Source organism: Elephantulus edwardii, unplaced genomic scaffold, assembly GCF_000299155.1.
Source record: "Elephantulus edwardii isolate Elephantulus edwardi_28Jun2011 unplaced genomic scaffold, EleEdw1.0 scaffold00144, whole genome shotgun sequence".
Lineage (NCBI taxonomy): Eukaryota > Metazoa > Chordata > Mammalia > Macroscelidea > Macroscelididae > Elephantulus > Elephantulus edwardii.
This window is the reverse complement of record NW_006399894.1, coordinates 2,034,802-2,052,544: the sequence shown is the minus strand read 5'-3', so window position 1 is coordinate 2,052,544 and position 17,743 is coordinate 2,034,802. Positions and strand designations below refer to the sequence as shown.

The following is a 17,743-nucleotide window of genomic DNA, read 5'->3' as shown; positions in this document are numbered from 1 at the left end:
CTCCTGCGCCGTCCCTCCACCCTCCCAAGCATGATGTCCTTCTCTAAGGACCGGTCTCTCCTCACAACACATAACACAGGTTATTAACAAATCTTCCTCAGATTCTGATGCCACATTCTTTTTCATAGAGTCCAGATTCTCAAATAATTTGCTCATCATACAGATGTAACAGATATGCAGAAAGGATACAACCCTATTGAACACCATTCTTAATTTTAAACCACATAGTGTTCCCTTGCTCTGTTTACACAACAGCTTCTTGGTATAGATATATTGTGCATGAGCACAGCTAAGAATTCTAGAATACCCATTCTTCCCAGTGTTAACCATAATTAGCTATGATCTACACAGTCAAATGCCTTTGGGTAGTCAGTAAAGCACAAATAAACATTCTTCTGGTACTCTGATTTCAGTTAGAATCTATCTGACATCAGCAATTATATCCATGGTGACATAACCTCTTCTAGCCATCTTGAACTTGTGGTAGTTCACTGTCTGGGTACTATTCTAGCTGTTTTTCAATGATCATCAGCAGTATTTTGCTTTCATGTGATAGATATTAGTGATAATGTGCAATAATTTCCACCTTCTACTGGATCATCTTTCTTGGGAATGGGGACAAATATGGATCTCTTCCAGTCAGTCAGCCAGACAGTTGTACTCCAAATTTCCTGGCATAAACTGGTAAGCACGTCCAGGCTGCATCTGTTATTTGAAACATGTCAATTGGCATCCTATCAATTGTTGTTGTTGTTGTTTTTCTTTTTTTTATTGTTGTTGTTGTTGTTATGTGCCATCAAGTCGCTTGCGACTCATAGCCACCCTATGTACAACAGCCCTAAACTCCGCTCTGTCCTGTGCCAGTCACACTGTCTCTGATACTCCCATCCCAATTATCCCAGTCACTGAATCAATCCACCTCATAGAGGGCCTTCCCCTCCAGCGCTGTCCCTCCACCCTCCCAAGCATGATGGCCTTCTCCAAGGACCAGTCTCTCCTCACAACATGTCCAAAGTAAGTTAGATGGAGCCTCAGAATCCTTGCCTCCAAGGAGCCACCCGGTTTAACCCTTTCCAGGACAAATCTGTTTGTTTTCCCAGCAGTCCATGGTATTCTCAATACTCTTCTCCAGCACCACAGCTCAAAGGCATCAATTCTCCTTCTCTTCTCCTTGGTCATTGTCCAACTCTCTCATGCATAACAAGTGATTGCAAAAACCATGGCCTGTATCAGAGACACCTTAGTCTCCAGAGGGACACCATTGCTCTTCAGTACTTTGGAGAGGTCCCTAACAGCAGACTTTCCCATGGCAATGTGCCTTTTAATTTCCTGGCTGCTGGTGCCAAGACTGTTGACTGTGGAGCCAAGCAAACAAAAGCTGTGTACAATCTCAATCTCTTCACCATCCATCCTGATCCTGCCAATTGGTCCAGTGGTGAGAATCTTTGTCTTCTCAGGGACTTATTTTTTGCCTCTGCTTTCAGTGCAACTTGAACTTCTTCCTTCATTGCCATCGGCTTTTGATTATATTTTACTTCCTGAAATACTTTAGTATTTTGGTACAGTGATTCCATGCATTTCTTCCATCTTCTTTTGATACTTGGTATATCATTCAAGATATTGCGTATAGCATCCCTGAGTATTTCAACTAGAGATAAAAAATTGTTATTCTTCTATTTTAGTATGATAAAAACTTAATGAGTTTATCCCTTTTTATTCTCCAATTCTAGGTCTCTGCACATTCTGTTAAATGCTTTGTTTTGTATTCTCAAAATGCCCTTTGAAATCGCCTCTTCAGCTTTGAATTCTCTAATAAGATCATATAGATCCTATTGGTTACTTGTTAAACTTATTCCTAGATGTTTCTTTTTAGTGTAAATGAACTTTTGCTCAAACTATTTACACTTTATTGATTTATAAATGATATATATTTTGTTGTTGTTACTTTTATGTGTTGTCGAGTTGGGTACTAATTATAGCAACCCTATAAACAACAAATATGAACCCTGTCCTATCCTGAGCTATCCTCACACTTTCTAACACACAAAAGCCCATTGCAACAGTCACCGTGTTAATCCACCTGGTAGAGGGTCTTCCTCTCCTTCAGTGACTCTCTAGCTTTCCGAGTATCATGTCCCTCTCCAAGGAATAGTCTCTATTAGCAACATATCTGAAGTATGTGAGGTGAAGCCTCATCATCTTTGCCTCCAAAGAGCGGTCTGGCTGCACCTTCTCCAAGACCTATCTGTTCTTTTGGCAGTCCATGGGATGTTCAGCACTCCTCTTCAATACCATAGCTTAAAGACATCAATTCTTCTTCTGTCATCTTTATTCATCGTCTAGCTGTCAGATGTATAACAAGTGATTAGGAAGCAGGAGGGCATCCACTTCCTAAACAACATGCTTCCAGAAGCTATGAATTTTGATAAATGTTGATAGTTGTAGAGGGGCTTCAGGCCTTTTGTTCATAGGGTCACTATGAGATGTGCTTGACTCGAAGGCAACTAAAAATAACAACAGGAAGACCATGGCTGAATCAAATGCATCTTAGTCCTCAGATTAACAACCACTTAATCAACTGATGATGCTTACATTTTTCTAATTATTTTTGTATTAGTTTTATTAAGTGTCTCATCAATAATGACAATTTGTCTCTAATGATTATTTTTTGTTGGTTTGCTTACAAAGTTTGTACACATTGTGTTTCACACTATTCTTCATTCACCTTGTGTTTCGTACAATCATTCTCATACATTATGTTTTATAAAATTAATCACTACTACCGGAGTCTAGAACGAAGGCTGCATGGTGGTGTGGACATCCAAAAGTCCACTGGTGAGTCAGCTATGAGTCCGTTTCCACTCTAGAGCAAATAACAACTGGTAGTATAGTCTGTATGGAATTGTTCTGCCATCCCAATAATCATACTTCCCTGGTGTTTCAATGCACCATTGGTTCTTCAGGAGAAAAATATCACTGTCAATAGCAATGAGTTTGAAAGTTTAATACAATGCAAATTCTGTACAAATGGCCCTTAGGCTGCTCTTGAAACATTACTTTGACAATTTGACTGTTCTCTTCCTCACCCAAATATTTTAAATCCCCGGTTCATTAAATCCAGTGATAGAAGGATGGCTGAGAGGGAGAGTTGACTATGTTTTAGTTCACTTTAAATTTCCAGTTACCTATTGTTGTTGATTGCCATCGAGTGGAGTCAAGCACGACCCATAGCAACCAAAGACCAAATAACTATCATCATTTTTCAAAGCTTATAGTTTCCAGAGGCATGTTGTTTAGGAATTGGATGCCTCTCCTGCTTCTAAACCTGTCTTAAACTGGTAGCTCACCAAACACTGTCCACCATGGGTAAATGTTATGCCATTTGACATTCCAGTGGCATAAGGTTCAGCATCACAGCCACTCCAGGTTACCTCAGTACAGCATATTGACAGAAGAGTTCTGTACCACTTAGAAAATGTTCCTCTAAAATATAATAACAACCAACTTTTAAATACAAAAGCCTTACCAGAAGTCTTGGTGACTCTAAACAAGAAGCTTAAATAAAAACCATCAATACCGTATGTTGTTGTTATTATGTGCCATTGAGTCACCCGTCACCTATAGTGACCTTATATACAGCAGCTCTGAACCCTTTCCTGTCCTGAGCTGCTCTCACTAATTCCAACACACCAACCCCCATTGCTCAAGAGACTCTATCAGTCTATCTCATCAGGGGTATTCCTCTCCTGTACTGTTCCTCATTCCTTCTGAGCATGATGTCCTTCTCCAAAAAACCAGGCTCTCCTGGCTACATGCCCAAAGTATGTGAGATAGAGCTTCAAAATCCTAGAATCCAAGGAGAGACTTGCTTTCACCCTCTCCAAGAAAGACCTATTTGTTTTCTTGGCAGTCCATGGTATGTTCAAAACTCTTCTCCAGCACCACAATTTAAAGGCATCTATTCTTCTTCTGTAATCCTTAGTCATTGTCCAGCTCTCTGATGTATAGTAAGTAATTGAGAAGACCATGGCCTGGATTAGGTGCACCTTAGTCTCTAGACTGACATTGTTGATTTTAAGAACTCTGGAGAGGTCCCTGACAGGAGATTTCCCTAATACAATTCATGTTTGGTTTTCCTGACTGCTGGTGTTAAGAGTATTGATTGTGGAGCCAAGCAAGCTATAATTATTAACAACGTCGATCTCTTCTCCATCTATAACAGTGCTGCTGCCAAGTGGCCCGGTGTTGAGAATCTTTGTCTTCTTGATGATTAGCTTAATTTGTATTGAAGATGACAGTCCTTGATCTTCTGCAGCAACTTTTTCAGGTCTTCTTCAGTTTCAGCAAGCAAGGTTCTGTCATCTGCAGTGATAGGTTGTTGAAATCGCTTCTTCCAATCTTGATGCCACATTTCTCCTGGTAAAGCCTTGCTTTCTGAGTGATCTGCTCTGCATACAGATTGAAAAGGTACGGGGACAGGATGCATCCCTTACACACTCCTTTCCTGATTTTTTTTCTATAATTATATTTTATTAATTTTCATAAACATTTACAGAGATTTTGGGTTTCCAATCATTCACCGCTGCACCATTCTCTCTACCCTCCTCCCAGTTTGTTCTTGTCCAAATGCCACAGTGCTTATCAAAGCCAGTTCTGATTAATCTTCTTTGTCAGTGTGTCCTTTGCCATTCCCTATCACTCCTCCCTGAGAGAGACTTCACCCTGAGTCATAAGGAAAAGGGGATGGCATATTCTCTTAGCTACTTCCTGCTAAAAAGGGACGCTGTGGGTTTCAGGGTGAAGATCTTCTCTCACTACTCTAAAGGGCCCCTTTGGCAGTAGGAAACACATAGACTATTATGGAGATTGATTTTGGAATTTAGATGCACTCTTATTGATTGTGCTTGGCCATACATGTTCATATCCTTGAAGATGTATCATGGGGGTGTTGAAACCTAGAAGACACAAATTTGACTAACAAGTTATAAATACATGAGTCAAAAATTATGGAAAAGTAAAAGAAAAGATTCTTTCATTGTTCCACAACCCCCCCCCCCCCAGGTCCTGATTTTGAACCATGCAGTGTTTCCTTGCTCAGTCCTGAGGACTGCTTCCTGGTCCAAGTATAGGTTTCACATATGCCCAACCAAGTGTTCTGGGATTCCGATTTTCCTCAAGGTTAGCCACAATTTATTGTGATCCACACAGTCAAATGCATTTGCATAGTCAATGAAACACATATAGACATTCTTCTGGTACTCAGCTTTCTGCCAAGATCCATCTGACACTGGCAATTATGCCTCTAGTGCCATGATCTCTTCTAAATCCAGTTTGTATTTCTGGTAGTTCTCTGTCAATGTATTGTTCCAGTCATTTCTGGATAATCTTCAGCAGAATTTTGCTAGTGTGTAATATTAGTGATATTGTTCAATACTTCCCACACTGTCAGGTCACCGTTTTTTGTAATGGAAATAAATATGGATTTCTTCCAATCAGTTGGCCAAGTACTTTTGGACTGAATTATTAACTATGCTTATTTATAAAACTGTACAGTCTGCTTTCAGGGACCTCTCCAAAGTGTTTCAAAGTAATGATGTCAGTCTAGAGACCAAGGTGCACCTAATCCAGGCCATGGTCTTCGCAATTACTTACTATACATCAGAGAGCTGGACAGTGACTAAGGGTGACAGAAGAATAGAAGGCTTTGAATTTTGGTGCTGGAGAAAAGTCTTGAACATACCATGGACCATCAAGAAAACAAATAGGTCTGTCTTGGAAAGAGACTAAGTCTCTCCTTGAAGGTTAAGATTTTGAAGATGCATTTCACATACTTTGGGTTCATATCCAGGAGAGACCGGTCTTTGGAGAAGGACATCATGCTTAGAAGTGTGGAGGCACAGCGCAGGAGAGGAAGACCTCAGATGAGATGTATTGTTACAGTGACTGGGGCAATGAGGGTTGGTGTGTCCAAATTAGTGAGTCTGGCTCAGAACAGGGCAGGGTTCAGAGCTGCTGTACATAGGGTTGTTATGGGTCCCAGACAATTCAATGGTCCATAACAACAACAATTATTTTATAATTCAACCTTATGAAGATATTTAAGATATTATATTTTACTTTACTGTTGAGAGATTTGAGCCTTGAAATACAAATAATTCTTTACGAGGGGAGATAATCACTGGAAGATGTTATACACCCTCAGAGAAAATTTCTGTGCCCAAAGTAATGAATTAAAAAAAAAAAGTTGTAGTGTTATTTTCCTCATCACAATACTCACCATGAGAATTTCTTCTAAATTCAAGTATAGTATTACCATAGGCCACATTTAGCAACAGATTCAATCAGAAAGATATAAAACAGTAAAATAGAAGCTTGGAAGCAAGACGATCTTGATCATTTCTCTTCAATTGGAACTGTATTCATTTAGAGCATAGGTCAGGTACAGAAAAATGATTTCCATATTGTGTGAGTGCAGAAGACTGTCTGGCTTAAAGCTTTATAGCCCAAAGGAGTCAATAGTTCCTATAACAACTCCAAAGGCATAGTTTCCTAGGCCTCAGAAGGAATACACCAAGTTTCAAGAATCACTATTCTCAGAAAAACTAAAAAAATATTACTCCCTTTCAGGAATTTATTCTCCTCCCAGTTCAGATGACATTTACCTCTCAGGGGTCTTTTCAACTATAAACAATATTGTCTAGGACCATAGAAAACATTACACTTTTAACATGATTACAGGAGAGCAGAACAATAGATGAACCACAGGCCAAATATTCATTCAAAATAGAAAAGAGTTTAGCTTGGCAAATAGGACTTCTTATTGTTGTATTGTGTTTGAATACATACCAAACGAAATAATTTTTTCCCTATTCAAACTTAAAATGTAATCCTGAAAACTTATTTTTCTTTTCTCCCCCTTCTCTTTTTCACAGGTAAAATTTGGAAATTATGCTTTTGTATGGGATGCAGCCGTCTTGGAGTATGTGGCTATCAATGACCCAGATTGTTCTTTTTACACCGTTGGGAATACTGTTGCTGATCGGGGATACGGCATTGCATTGCAACATGGCAGCCCTTACAGGGATGTTTTTTCACAACGGTAAGATATGTGTATAGCCTGTATAAGCAGAGAGTTTATTTAGGAAATCAAATCCGCTTGACTCCTCTATCATGTTTATTATAAATTATCTTGTTAATTTGGAGAGGCATTTCTTTTACAACCTCAACACAAAGTATAGATGTAACTAGTCTTATTGAACTTCATGGATATCCTCTTTTGTTCTTTATAAACTGAAGGCTTGTATTAATCCTGTATCAAACAAGTCTATCAATGTTGTTTGTCCAAAAACATCCATTTGTTTAGTTGTTTCTGTCATACTTTGGTGATTTTCACATTACTTCCAACTTTTTAAGTGCTGTTGCATACCAGTAGAAGACAATACAGCATAAATATAAGTGTACTGCGAAACCACTAAATTTATGTGATTTGCTCTGTTAGGATAATCACTTTATTGCAGTGGTTTGGAAATAAGCCTGAAATGTTTCCAAGATATGCCTGTAGCTGTGAGTGGCTAATCAGTAAAACCTTCAGATCCTAAAACAGGTACTAAATTTTCACGGTTAAGGAAGAACTGTTTCCTCATAAGAGGAGGGGGAGGAATTTGTTTTATGTAACTGACTATACATTGAAACATTCATATATAAATGAAAGTATATTCATAATTTCTGTTTGGATTTAATAGGAAACCTGGGCTCTGACTTTTTAGGGCTTAAATATCACAAAGTTTGGGAATATGAATTAATTTTAAGAATACTAAAATACAAAATAAGCATGAAGACCAAGCTAAAACTGAAACATTTACTGAATGTTCACTGAAGCTCAATGGTAAAGCTGTTTCCATCTCAATTTTACAAAGGAAAGGGGTAAGAATTTTAATATTTAGCTTGATGACAAATAGATGTTGTTATAAAGACCAAGGGGAAAAATTATTAAGAACTTAAACTCATCTTCAACTGTGGATTTTACCTTTTATTATTACAAAACCACATTTTTAGAAAGAGGCTTTTTAAATGTGCATACTAAATTAAGAGTGCAACATGAAAAACTTAATATGAAAGGAATTCACAAAGATAACTGCATTTCATTGTATCTACTGTAGTTGTTATTGCTATGTGCCATCAAATCTCCTGTGACTCACACTGACCCCATGCACAGTAATTCTCAACACTGTCCTATACTAAGCCAATCTCACTCTCTCTGACTCACCTGCCTCATTACCCCAGTAACTATATCAATCCATCACATCCAGGGTCTTCCTCTCCTGCATTGTCCCTCCACTCATCCAAGCATGATGTCCTTTATCAAGGACTTGTCCCTCCTGGCAACATACCCTAAGTATGTGAGATGCAACTTCAAAACTAGCTCATTGAATTTCCTCCTGTTGTTTTTAGGTATCATCGAGTTTACTAAGATGATTCATAGACCTGAACTTTGCCCTCTCATGTGCTATCCTCATTATTATCTCTGACTTGATTGAGGTCATTGTTATAGTTACTGTGTCAATTCATCTTTTTGAGTTTGTGTTGTTGTTGTTTTTTTTTCTCTCTTTCGCAGACCCTCCACCTTTCCCAGCTACCAACAAAGTAACTGGTGGTCTAATGAGTAATAATTGCACTGCCAATTCAAAGACAGGTGATTAAAATCTACCACCTACTCCCCAGAAAAAGATAGGCAACCTCTCAGCATGTGATTCACAGCTTCAACAAACCCACAGGAGGGTCAGCTATGAATGGCTTCCAATTCTGTGTTGATAAGTAATGAGGACTACCAAGTAAACTAAACCTGAAAGATAGTATCTTATGATTGGAAGTATACCATTTGACACTGTTTGTTACTATTGTTGTTGTTGTTGTTATGTGCCATCGAGTCGTTTCCGACTCATAGCGACCCTATGCACAACAGCCCTAAACCGTGCTCTATCCTGCGCCAACCGCACCGCCTCTGATACACCCATCCCGATTACCCCAGTCACCGAATCAATCCATCTCATAGAGGGTCTTCCCCTCCTGCGCTGTCCCTCTACCCTCCCAAGCATGATGTCCCTCTCCAAAGATCCGTCCCTCCTGGCAACATGTCCAAAGTATGTCAGACGAAGCCCCAGAATCCTTGCCTCCAAGGAGTAGCTTGGTTTAATCCTCTCCAAGATGAATCTGTTTGTTTTCCTGGCAGTCCAGGGTACATTCAGTACCCTTCTCCAGCACCACAGCTCAAAAGCATCCACTCTCCTTCTGTCCTCCCTAGTCATTGTCCAACTCTCTGATGCATAACAAGCGATTGCAAATATCATGGCCTGTATCAGGCGCACCTTAGTCTTACTACATTTGTTATCTCCCAGACAATCCTCTATCTGTATTCTAAAATTCAAAACCAGACCAAAGGCCAGTTCTAAGATAGTAAGGCCTCAAATTTCCAATTTATCTGAACTTCATTTCTCCCAATTTTAGGATACCAATGACTCTAGAATTTTACGTTAGAAAAATTAAGAGTGAGTATTCCAGACTTTGTGCCATGGGTCTTCCATTGTTGTTGTATGTGCCCGAGAGTCTCATAGCCACTCTGGAAAACAAATTGAAAGAGAGAAAGAGGAAGACTCTCAACAAGATGACTCTTCCATTAACTAGCTATAAAATATGGTCTTAGTTTCTTTTTAGGAAATGAGAATATGTCTAAACTTACATGTTAGTAAGCTTGTTTTTGTAGCAAACAATCTCAATTTCTGAGTGATTAATTTTTTATAAGTATATTAATAAAACGTGTTAAGTATATAAAGATATTATATAGGTATATTAATAGAACATTTTCTTATATATTAAAAAAAAACAACAAAAAACACACCAAACAGATTTAGCTTGCTTGGCTTTACTCTTAATACTCTTAGTACCAGCAGCCAGGAAATTAAAAGACAAGTTGCACTGGGAAATTTTGCTGTGAGGGACCTCTCCAAAGTACTGAGGAGCAACAATGCCCGTCTAGAGACTAAGGTGAACCTGATCTAGGCCATAGTCTTTGCAATTACTTGCTGTGTATCAGAAAGCTGGACAATGAGTAGGGATGGTAGAAGAAGAATTGAAGCTTTTGAGCTGTGGTGCTGGAAAAAAGTATGGACAGCAAGGTGAACAAACAGGTTCATCCTAGAGAGGGTAAAATCTGGCTGCTCCTTGTAGGCAAAGATTCTGAAGCGTCATCTGACATACTTTGGGCTTGTAGCAAGGAGGGACCAGTCCTTGGAGAGGGATGTCATGCTTGAAAGGGTAGTGGGACAGTGCAGCAGAGGAAGACTTTCAATAATATGGATTGATTCAGTGACTGAGGGAATGGAGGTAGGTGTGTCAGAGACAGTAAGATTGGCACAAGATAGAGCAGGGTTTAGGGCTGTTCTACATAGGGTCACTGTGAGCTGCAGGCAATTCAATGGCACATAACAAGAACAACGATGAAACATGTGGGCTGTGTATTGGCTATGCTTTGCAAGCTGTGAGTCACCTGCAAATGTATTGTATGCATCCCCTCCTTTCTGGGCCTAGTATAAAGAATAGGCTGCACAGTGACATAGTGATTTTGCTGCCAAACAGCCACAAAAGATATTAAAAAGAAAGTTATAGCTCCTCTTGACTTCTGCTTGAATGTGCCATCTTTACATTGAGAACAGAACACTAATCTGTGAATCATATGACCAAACCCAATATCAATAAACTGAGTTTATGTCTTTGAGCTATGGTATCGGAGAAGAACACAGAACATCCCATGGATGGCCAAAAGAACAAACAGATATGTCTTGGACAGGGTGTAGCCAAGCCAGAGTGTTCTTTGGAGGCAAGTGTGCTTAGGCTTCACCTCACATACTTTGGGCTTGTAGCTAGAAGGGGCGATTCCTTGGAGCAGGACATGATGCTGGGAAAAGACAGGAAGACTCTCAACCAGGTGGATTGACACAGTCACTGCTGCAATGGGCTCTGTGTGTTAGGAAGTGTGAGGATGGTTCAGGATAGGACAGGGTTTAGATCTTTTATTCATAGGGTCACTATGAGTCATTTGACTCAATGGTACTTAACAACAATAACAAATGTAAACTAAAATCTCATTGCGATTGAGATGGAGTCGACTCGTGGCTGACCTTCCACTTGGCATTTTAGAGGCTGTATGTCTCACAGAACAAGATTGCCCATCTTCCTCCAAGGGAACAGCTGGTAGATTTTAAAGACCAAGAGAAGTTAATAAGGATAAATCATACAATCTAGCATTAGTTTCTTTTGGTTTATAAAAACTCTATGTAGCCTGGACATTATGCTGAATGAAATATCTCAGTAACAAAAGGACAAATATTGCTTAGTGCCACTGTAGTAGAATGGGACTAACATCTGGGTTGCAGTGAGACTGAGAAATTTTGGATAAATTATGTATACTGCATTGAAAAACATGTGGAAGAGAATTGTTTACAAGTGGTATATGATTGGGTATTATGGTTATGACAAGAGTCCAAAATGCAGGCTGCATAGTGGAGTGTACTCGGGGAGGGGGGGGATTATGTACAAATGAAAACATTTTTCTTTTCCTTTTCAAAGAGAAGAATGAACTGGGGGGTCGGTTGGGCAGGGAAAAATCCAACAATGAATTAATGGAAATCCAAAGTCTCCGTAAACATTCATTAAAAGTAATAATAAAAAATTTTTTAAAAAACTCTAAGTAGTAAACAAAAGTGAAATATACAAAGATACCAAACATTAAGATGTCAGTCAAAACATTTATTGATTGTCTTTAATGCCCATAATAAGGTTAGCAAAGGGAAGAATCTAAGTGGAATAAACAAGAAAAGTAAATATGCATGCAAGATGCTTTCAAGTTAGTTCAAGGCATAATATAACACTTCTATATTTGTATACTAACATGTGTGTTATCTACATTTCTTAATTACATCGTGTTAATCTCTATAGTTTTAATATTCAAAGAATGAAACAGCTTATAGAATGAAAGGCAATGTATGTGCTAGAATTAAAACTCTCCAGAAGAGATAAACCTTGAACTTAACCTTGAAGAAGGATTAGTATGTCTGAAAATAAAAGTGGATTTTTGAGAAACAATAAAGACAACAGAATAAAAGCCAGAGAGATAAAAAATGTGTTGGAAAACAATAAGGACAATGTTAAAAGGAAATTGGAGGTTCATAACTTCTATTGCAGGTCACAAACAGCTACAAAAACCTATTCTCCAATCTGGAGTTAGGAGTAAAATGACAATGGGGTATTTCGGGGGAAGTTCATTTTGTTTTCATATGAAGGTGGATTGGAAGTGACAGAAGCAACCTGGATGTATGAGTTAAGGAAAATCTGGGCTGGAGCTCTTGACAGTAAAAATGAAAAATGACAGAGACTGAAATGCTTAGGCATCAAGACAGTTCTGACTCATGGCAACAGTGCTGGGTTTCTGAGACTGTAAATGGCAAAAAGTGACTACACATCTTTCTCTAGCGAAGCCACTGGTAGATGATTTGAATTGCCAAAGAAGCACATTTGTGTGAGCAGTACAACTCACTATGGCTTTGCCAGCAGAATAGACATTCGTTTATTTACTTAGATGAAACTCGCATATTGTTAGTGGGCTTGCAAAATGGCACAACCACTCTCTAAGGAAGTTTGGTGCTTCCTCAAGAAGCTGAACAAAAATATTCCATATGACCCAGCTATTCCGCTGCTTGAAATATATCCCAGAAGAATGAGAACTGAGGCTGAAATGGAGACATGTACATCGATGTTCATAATGGCATTATTCACCATCAAAATAACATGGGAACAGCACAGATGTCCAAGCACAAATGAATGACTTGAGAAATTATGTTACATTCACACAATGGTATATAAGGCAGCAGCATGCAGGAGCAATGATTTTGGAAATTATTACCTGACTTGGGAGGGACTGGAGAACTTTATGTTAAGTGAACTAACTCAGTCTCATAAGGACAAATATTGTATAAGACCATTATTGTAGAATAAATAGGAGGATCCAAGGGGGAATCGGGGGAGCAGAGAGCTGAGGATAGGGGCAGTTGGTAATCATAGGGTCACACAATTTGATGGGGGTGGGGTGAAGGAAATGGGAACCATCTGTGTGAAAAACAATGTATATGAACTTTGTAAATAAACCAGTATGGAAAGAGAATCCAGAGTTTCCTGGGGAAATGTAATAGAGAATATAAAGCAAGACCTCTGGTGGCAAAGTGCATTACACATTATGGGGCTAAGAAAAATTTTGACAGTTCAAGTCCACCAGATGCTGCTGGAGAAAAACGGACAGTCTCCACCTCCAAAATTCCTCGGTTGAGGGTCTCTGAGTCTGCTGAGGTTAGTTTTCGATAGAAAATGTATAACTGTCAAAAGTGGATAATTGCATTTACTCCTATTTTTCCAAAGTTCTTTTTACATCTTCTCTGAAAGACTTACATTAGTACCTATTTTGGCTAACTGAAATAAATCTGAAGAGGATTTGAAGTACCATTCAGCATTTGTTTTGTCTGAGCTCTTAAAAAGACAATATATTCCAAGAAGCAAGAGCTTGGTCCACAAGATTCTTTCAGGAACTACCTCGGTATCAAACCACAGAAGCTTTGAATTGTAACTATAAAGAGGCTGTATGTTAGTGCCTTGCTTATTAGTATTTGATCAGGTATTTGGGGAGTCTGAGAACACTCAAAATATTTCCCATCTAAATTACTGGTAATTTTTTCTTAGCTTTACTCCATTTCAACTTGGGAAAGATTTCACAAAAAATGTTCTACCTTCAGAGAGTAGGCAAAACCTGTTTTTATTCATCCCTTGTGATTAGTTAATTTTTTTCACTAAATGTTCTTTGTTTCCAGACATAATTTTTAGGTCTTTTATGCAAAAAAGGTAAAGGCAAATAAAATCAATGCATGAGCATAATAGCAATTAAAGAAATGTGTACTAAATCACACTGAGTGTTCCAAATTGTATTATCTCCATGGTGCTTTGCCCATCTGAGATTTTAATTCTGAGGAAATGGACTACACTGAACTGTTGAAAAGTAATATTAAGCACTGAGCTTGGGTGTTCTTTTGTTTGATAGTCATTATAGATGTCAGCAATTTTAATTGTCTCTTTCTCCAGAGTTTCTTAATAATGACACCCTGCATCCTGGAAAATAACATAATTTGGTAGTCATCAGTGTGCCAACTCATCCCTTTACGCACATGTGCCACGTTACTCAATTACCCAAACTCTCTCCATGAATTCAGAAAATATTTGCATTCATTATCTTCTGCTATAGCCATTACGAGAAAGAAATCTTCTCTTCCTTTTATCAATTGACTTAATAAGAATTATTATATTTGACTATTACAATACCCATAAGAATTATTATATCTGTCTTTGATGCATCAATTTATCCTGGCTTACTGATTAAAATGATTGTTATTATAATTATTTTCACTGTAAGCCACCGTATTCTAAATTACATTTTGTAAGACAATATTAATTCTTTTTCAAGAGATTATATAGCTCTAAAGAGCCCTAGTGACATAGTGCCAAATGTTGCAGGCTGTTTAACACCATGATCAGTGGTTCAAATTCACTAGTGGCTCTGTAGGAGAAAGATGAGTCATCCCCTCCTATAAAGAGTTATAGCTTCAGAAACCCAGGATGGGTTGTTAGAAGTTGCAGTTAAATTGTCAGGAGTGGATTTGAGTTTGGATATATGCCTCTACTAAGTTGTAAGATAGTCAAGTACTTTATTATTTTTAAAAATATTAATATCTCATAACAAATAACATATAGCAAGACAATTGTTAATACTTGTGCATATCTATATGCCAGGTCCTAAAAGCCCTAGTGAGTCAGGGGAGAAAGTATTCTGCTACTAATAAAAACACTAATAGTTCAAGCCCACGAGCTGCTTCATGGGAGAAAAATTAAGCAGTCTGCTTCCATAAAAAAAATTACAGTTTTAGAAATCATCTTAAGAAATTCTACTCTGTCCTAGAGGGTCACTAAGAGTTGGAGTTGACTAAATAGCAGTTGTTGTTATGTGCTGTTAAGTCAGAATTGACTCATAGTTGATCCTTTAGTGGATTTTTAGAGACTATAAATCACACGAGAAGGGTTGCTCAGCTTTTTCCATCAAAGTAACTGGTGAATTAAAATTGTTGCCTTAAAAAAAAAAAACTAAAAAAAAAACCCTAAACACTACAAAATGAAGAGAAAAAAAATGTTGTCTTCTGGCTGTCAGCACAACTCTACCACTAAGACACAAGAGCTCAATGATGGTGGTGTTGCTCTTCTCTGACCTGGAGGAAAGTGCCAGGCAATGGAAAGAACTCAAGGCCTTGGTTAGTGAAGAGAGTAAGGAGAGAGGAACTCACAGTTGAGTGTCTTCGTGACCTGTATCTCCTTAAAGCTTTTACTGAAAAGTTTCACATTACTTAAGCTGTCAAATATTTTAACTGGGTCCAAAATATTTTTGACTGTTTCTTTTCTTATTTGTTGAACTTCCTTGTTCTCATAGCCAGTCTTTATCAGAAGGCAGCTTCAGCCAGAAAACCAAGGTTTTGCATGTACACACACATACATGTCCCTAAGACAGAGGCCATATTTTTCTTGTCTTGTTGACATACATGCATAGGGCAGAGTGTTCTTTTGCCCTGGTTACATTGTTTAAATTGCATTCTTTTAATCTAGGTATCTCCTGCCTTGGTCAGCTTAACCCCTCCACAGTGTCTTTGGGTTTTGTGTGGTTTTTTTTCATGGGAAGGCAAACTGCAAATCTAATACAAATATATATTTCATTGAAACCTGTTAAAACAATATGACATGAATATGAGAGGCTGCAAAACTCCGCAAAAGAAAATAGTTATGAATGATAACATTCACAGTATAAAACTTATTCTCATGAGGTCAAACTTCCCCATAATCCTTGCATCTATGTCTGTCAATTCTAAACCCAACTGTTCTTCCCAGGGCTCTACTACTGGGCCTACTAATCTATTACAATGGCTAAACTAAACACACAAACTATGCTCATTATAATGGCATGTATCAGATCAATTTAAAAAAAACAACTCAAGCAGGATATAATTCATCAGTCATGGCAGCACGGTTTCAGATCCTACAGCATTGTGGGTTTAGGTCAGTTTAACCAAGATCTCTTCATTATCTTATTATCACCTTGTTAGAACTGAATGATAACTGATGCTATAGTGGGCTTTTGGGGCATTGTCTATGAAATGAGAGGAGAGGGTCCATCTTGCTCCCTCAAAGGTGGGTTTAAGCTAGTAGAGAGATGCCATCTTTAAGTAGCAGCGCAACTCCTTTAATCCAGTCCTCTGAGAAGCTTGGTTAAAGATCCATGGCTCTGGTTCAGGTCCCAGAAGGGTGGTAATTTCGGGGTAACTCTCTCTTATGCTGGTCTCTATTTCTCCATTGTTACTGGTATGGTTGCTGCTGTTCAATTATCTAGATCTGTCTACCTCTGCACTGTATTCTCTTCTATTCTGCTTTGTTTTATTTATGGCAGCTAGATTCTCCCTTTCTGCCTTAAAATCTGCTCAATTCAAGCCTGACAGATGGTAAGGCTGAACCTTGCCCTCATTAGTAGTTTAAACACCTTGTTTGCATGCTCTCACCCAAAAGGGCTGGTCACTTTATTCACCTCAGTATCATCGTAGTCCTACTCAGCCCTGTGGCGATAGTGAAAGATAGTGGGCTCTGCAAGCTATTCTAAACAGTAAACCCAAGACATCAAAATATTACAGAATAGTTAAATGAGAGGTTACACATTTCTTAATTGTACTTGCATCTTAGAGATTCTTACTCCAGACCTATTCAATCTGTATGCTGAGGAAGACTCACCAACAGCCTGCATTATGCAGATTACACAACCTGGCTTACTGAAAGTGAGGAGAACTTAAAAGCATACTGGAAAAGATAAAAACTACAGCTTTCAGTGTGGATTACATCTCAACATCAAGAAAACAAAGGTTCTCGCCTCTGGGACCATAGACAACATCAATATTGATGGAGAAAGGGTTCAACATCCTTGGTACCAGCAGTCAGGAGATTTGGAGACATATTGCATTGGGCAAGTCCACTGTCAGCGATCTCTCCAAATGGCTGAGAAGCAATTGATGTCAACTTGAAGACCAAGGTGAGCCTGATTCAGGCAGTGGTATTTTTAATAATTTGTTTTGCTGAACAATGACTAAGGATGACAGAAGAGGAATTGATCCCTTTTGAATCATGATGTTGGAGAAAAGTGCTGAATATCTAATAATGTGCTGTAAAAGAAGCAAGGACCATATGGAGATATTTTGATAATTGCCAATTTCAGAATTTTTTTATTAGAAAGAATCCTTGTCTCTTACACTTTATCAGGTATAAAACTGACCCACATACGTAACTGACTTCTTGAGAACCATAAAGAGAAATTAATCTAGAAATGCTTGAAAATTGCTGTGTCTGGTTTTCTGTTACCTTTTTTAAAGCAAACAAGAATAACAGTAAACACTTGCTGTTGTTATGTGCCATCAAGTAATTTCTAATTCATAATAACTAGATATATTGTTGTTGTTGTTATGTGCTGTCGAGTCGCTTGCGACTCATAGCGACCCTATGTACAACAGCCCTAAACTCCGCTCTGTCCTGTGCCAATCACACTGTCTCTGACACTCCCATCCCAATT

General features: G+C 38.4%; 1 protein-coding gene across 2 annotated transcripts in view; it reads left to right on the top strand.

Annotated features, from left to right (window-relative positions):
* The window catches only part of GRID2 (glutamate receptor, ionotropic, delta 2), a 2,375,079-nt gene that overhangs the window by 2,145,988 nt on the left and 211,348 nt on the right, over nucleotides 1-17,743 (top strand). For both annotated transcript variants that reach the window (XM_006894480.1, XM_006894479.1), the window contains one exon: nucleotides 6,933-7,099. In XM_006894480.1, the coding sequence (XP_006894542.1) occupies nucleotides 6,933-7,099 (167 nt within the window). The remainder of the gene's footprint in view (nucleotides 1-6,932; nucleotides 7,100-17,743) is intronic.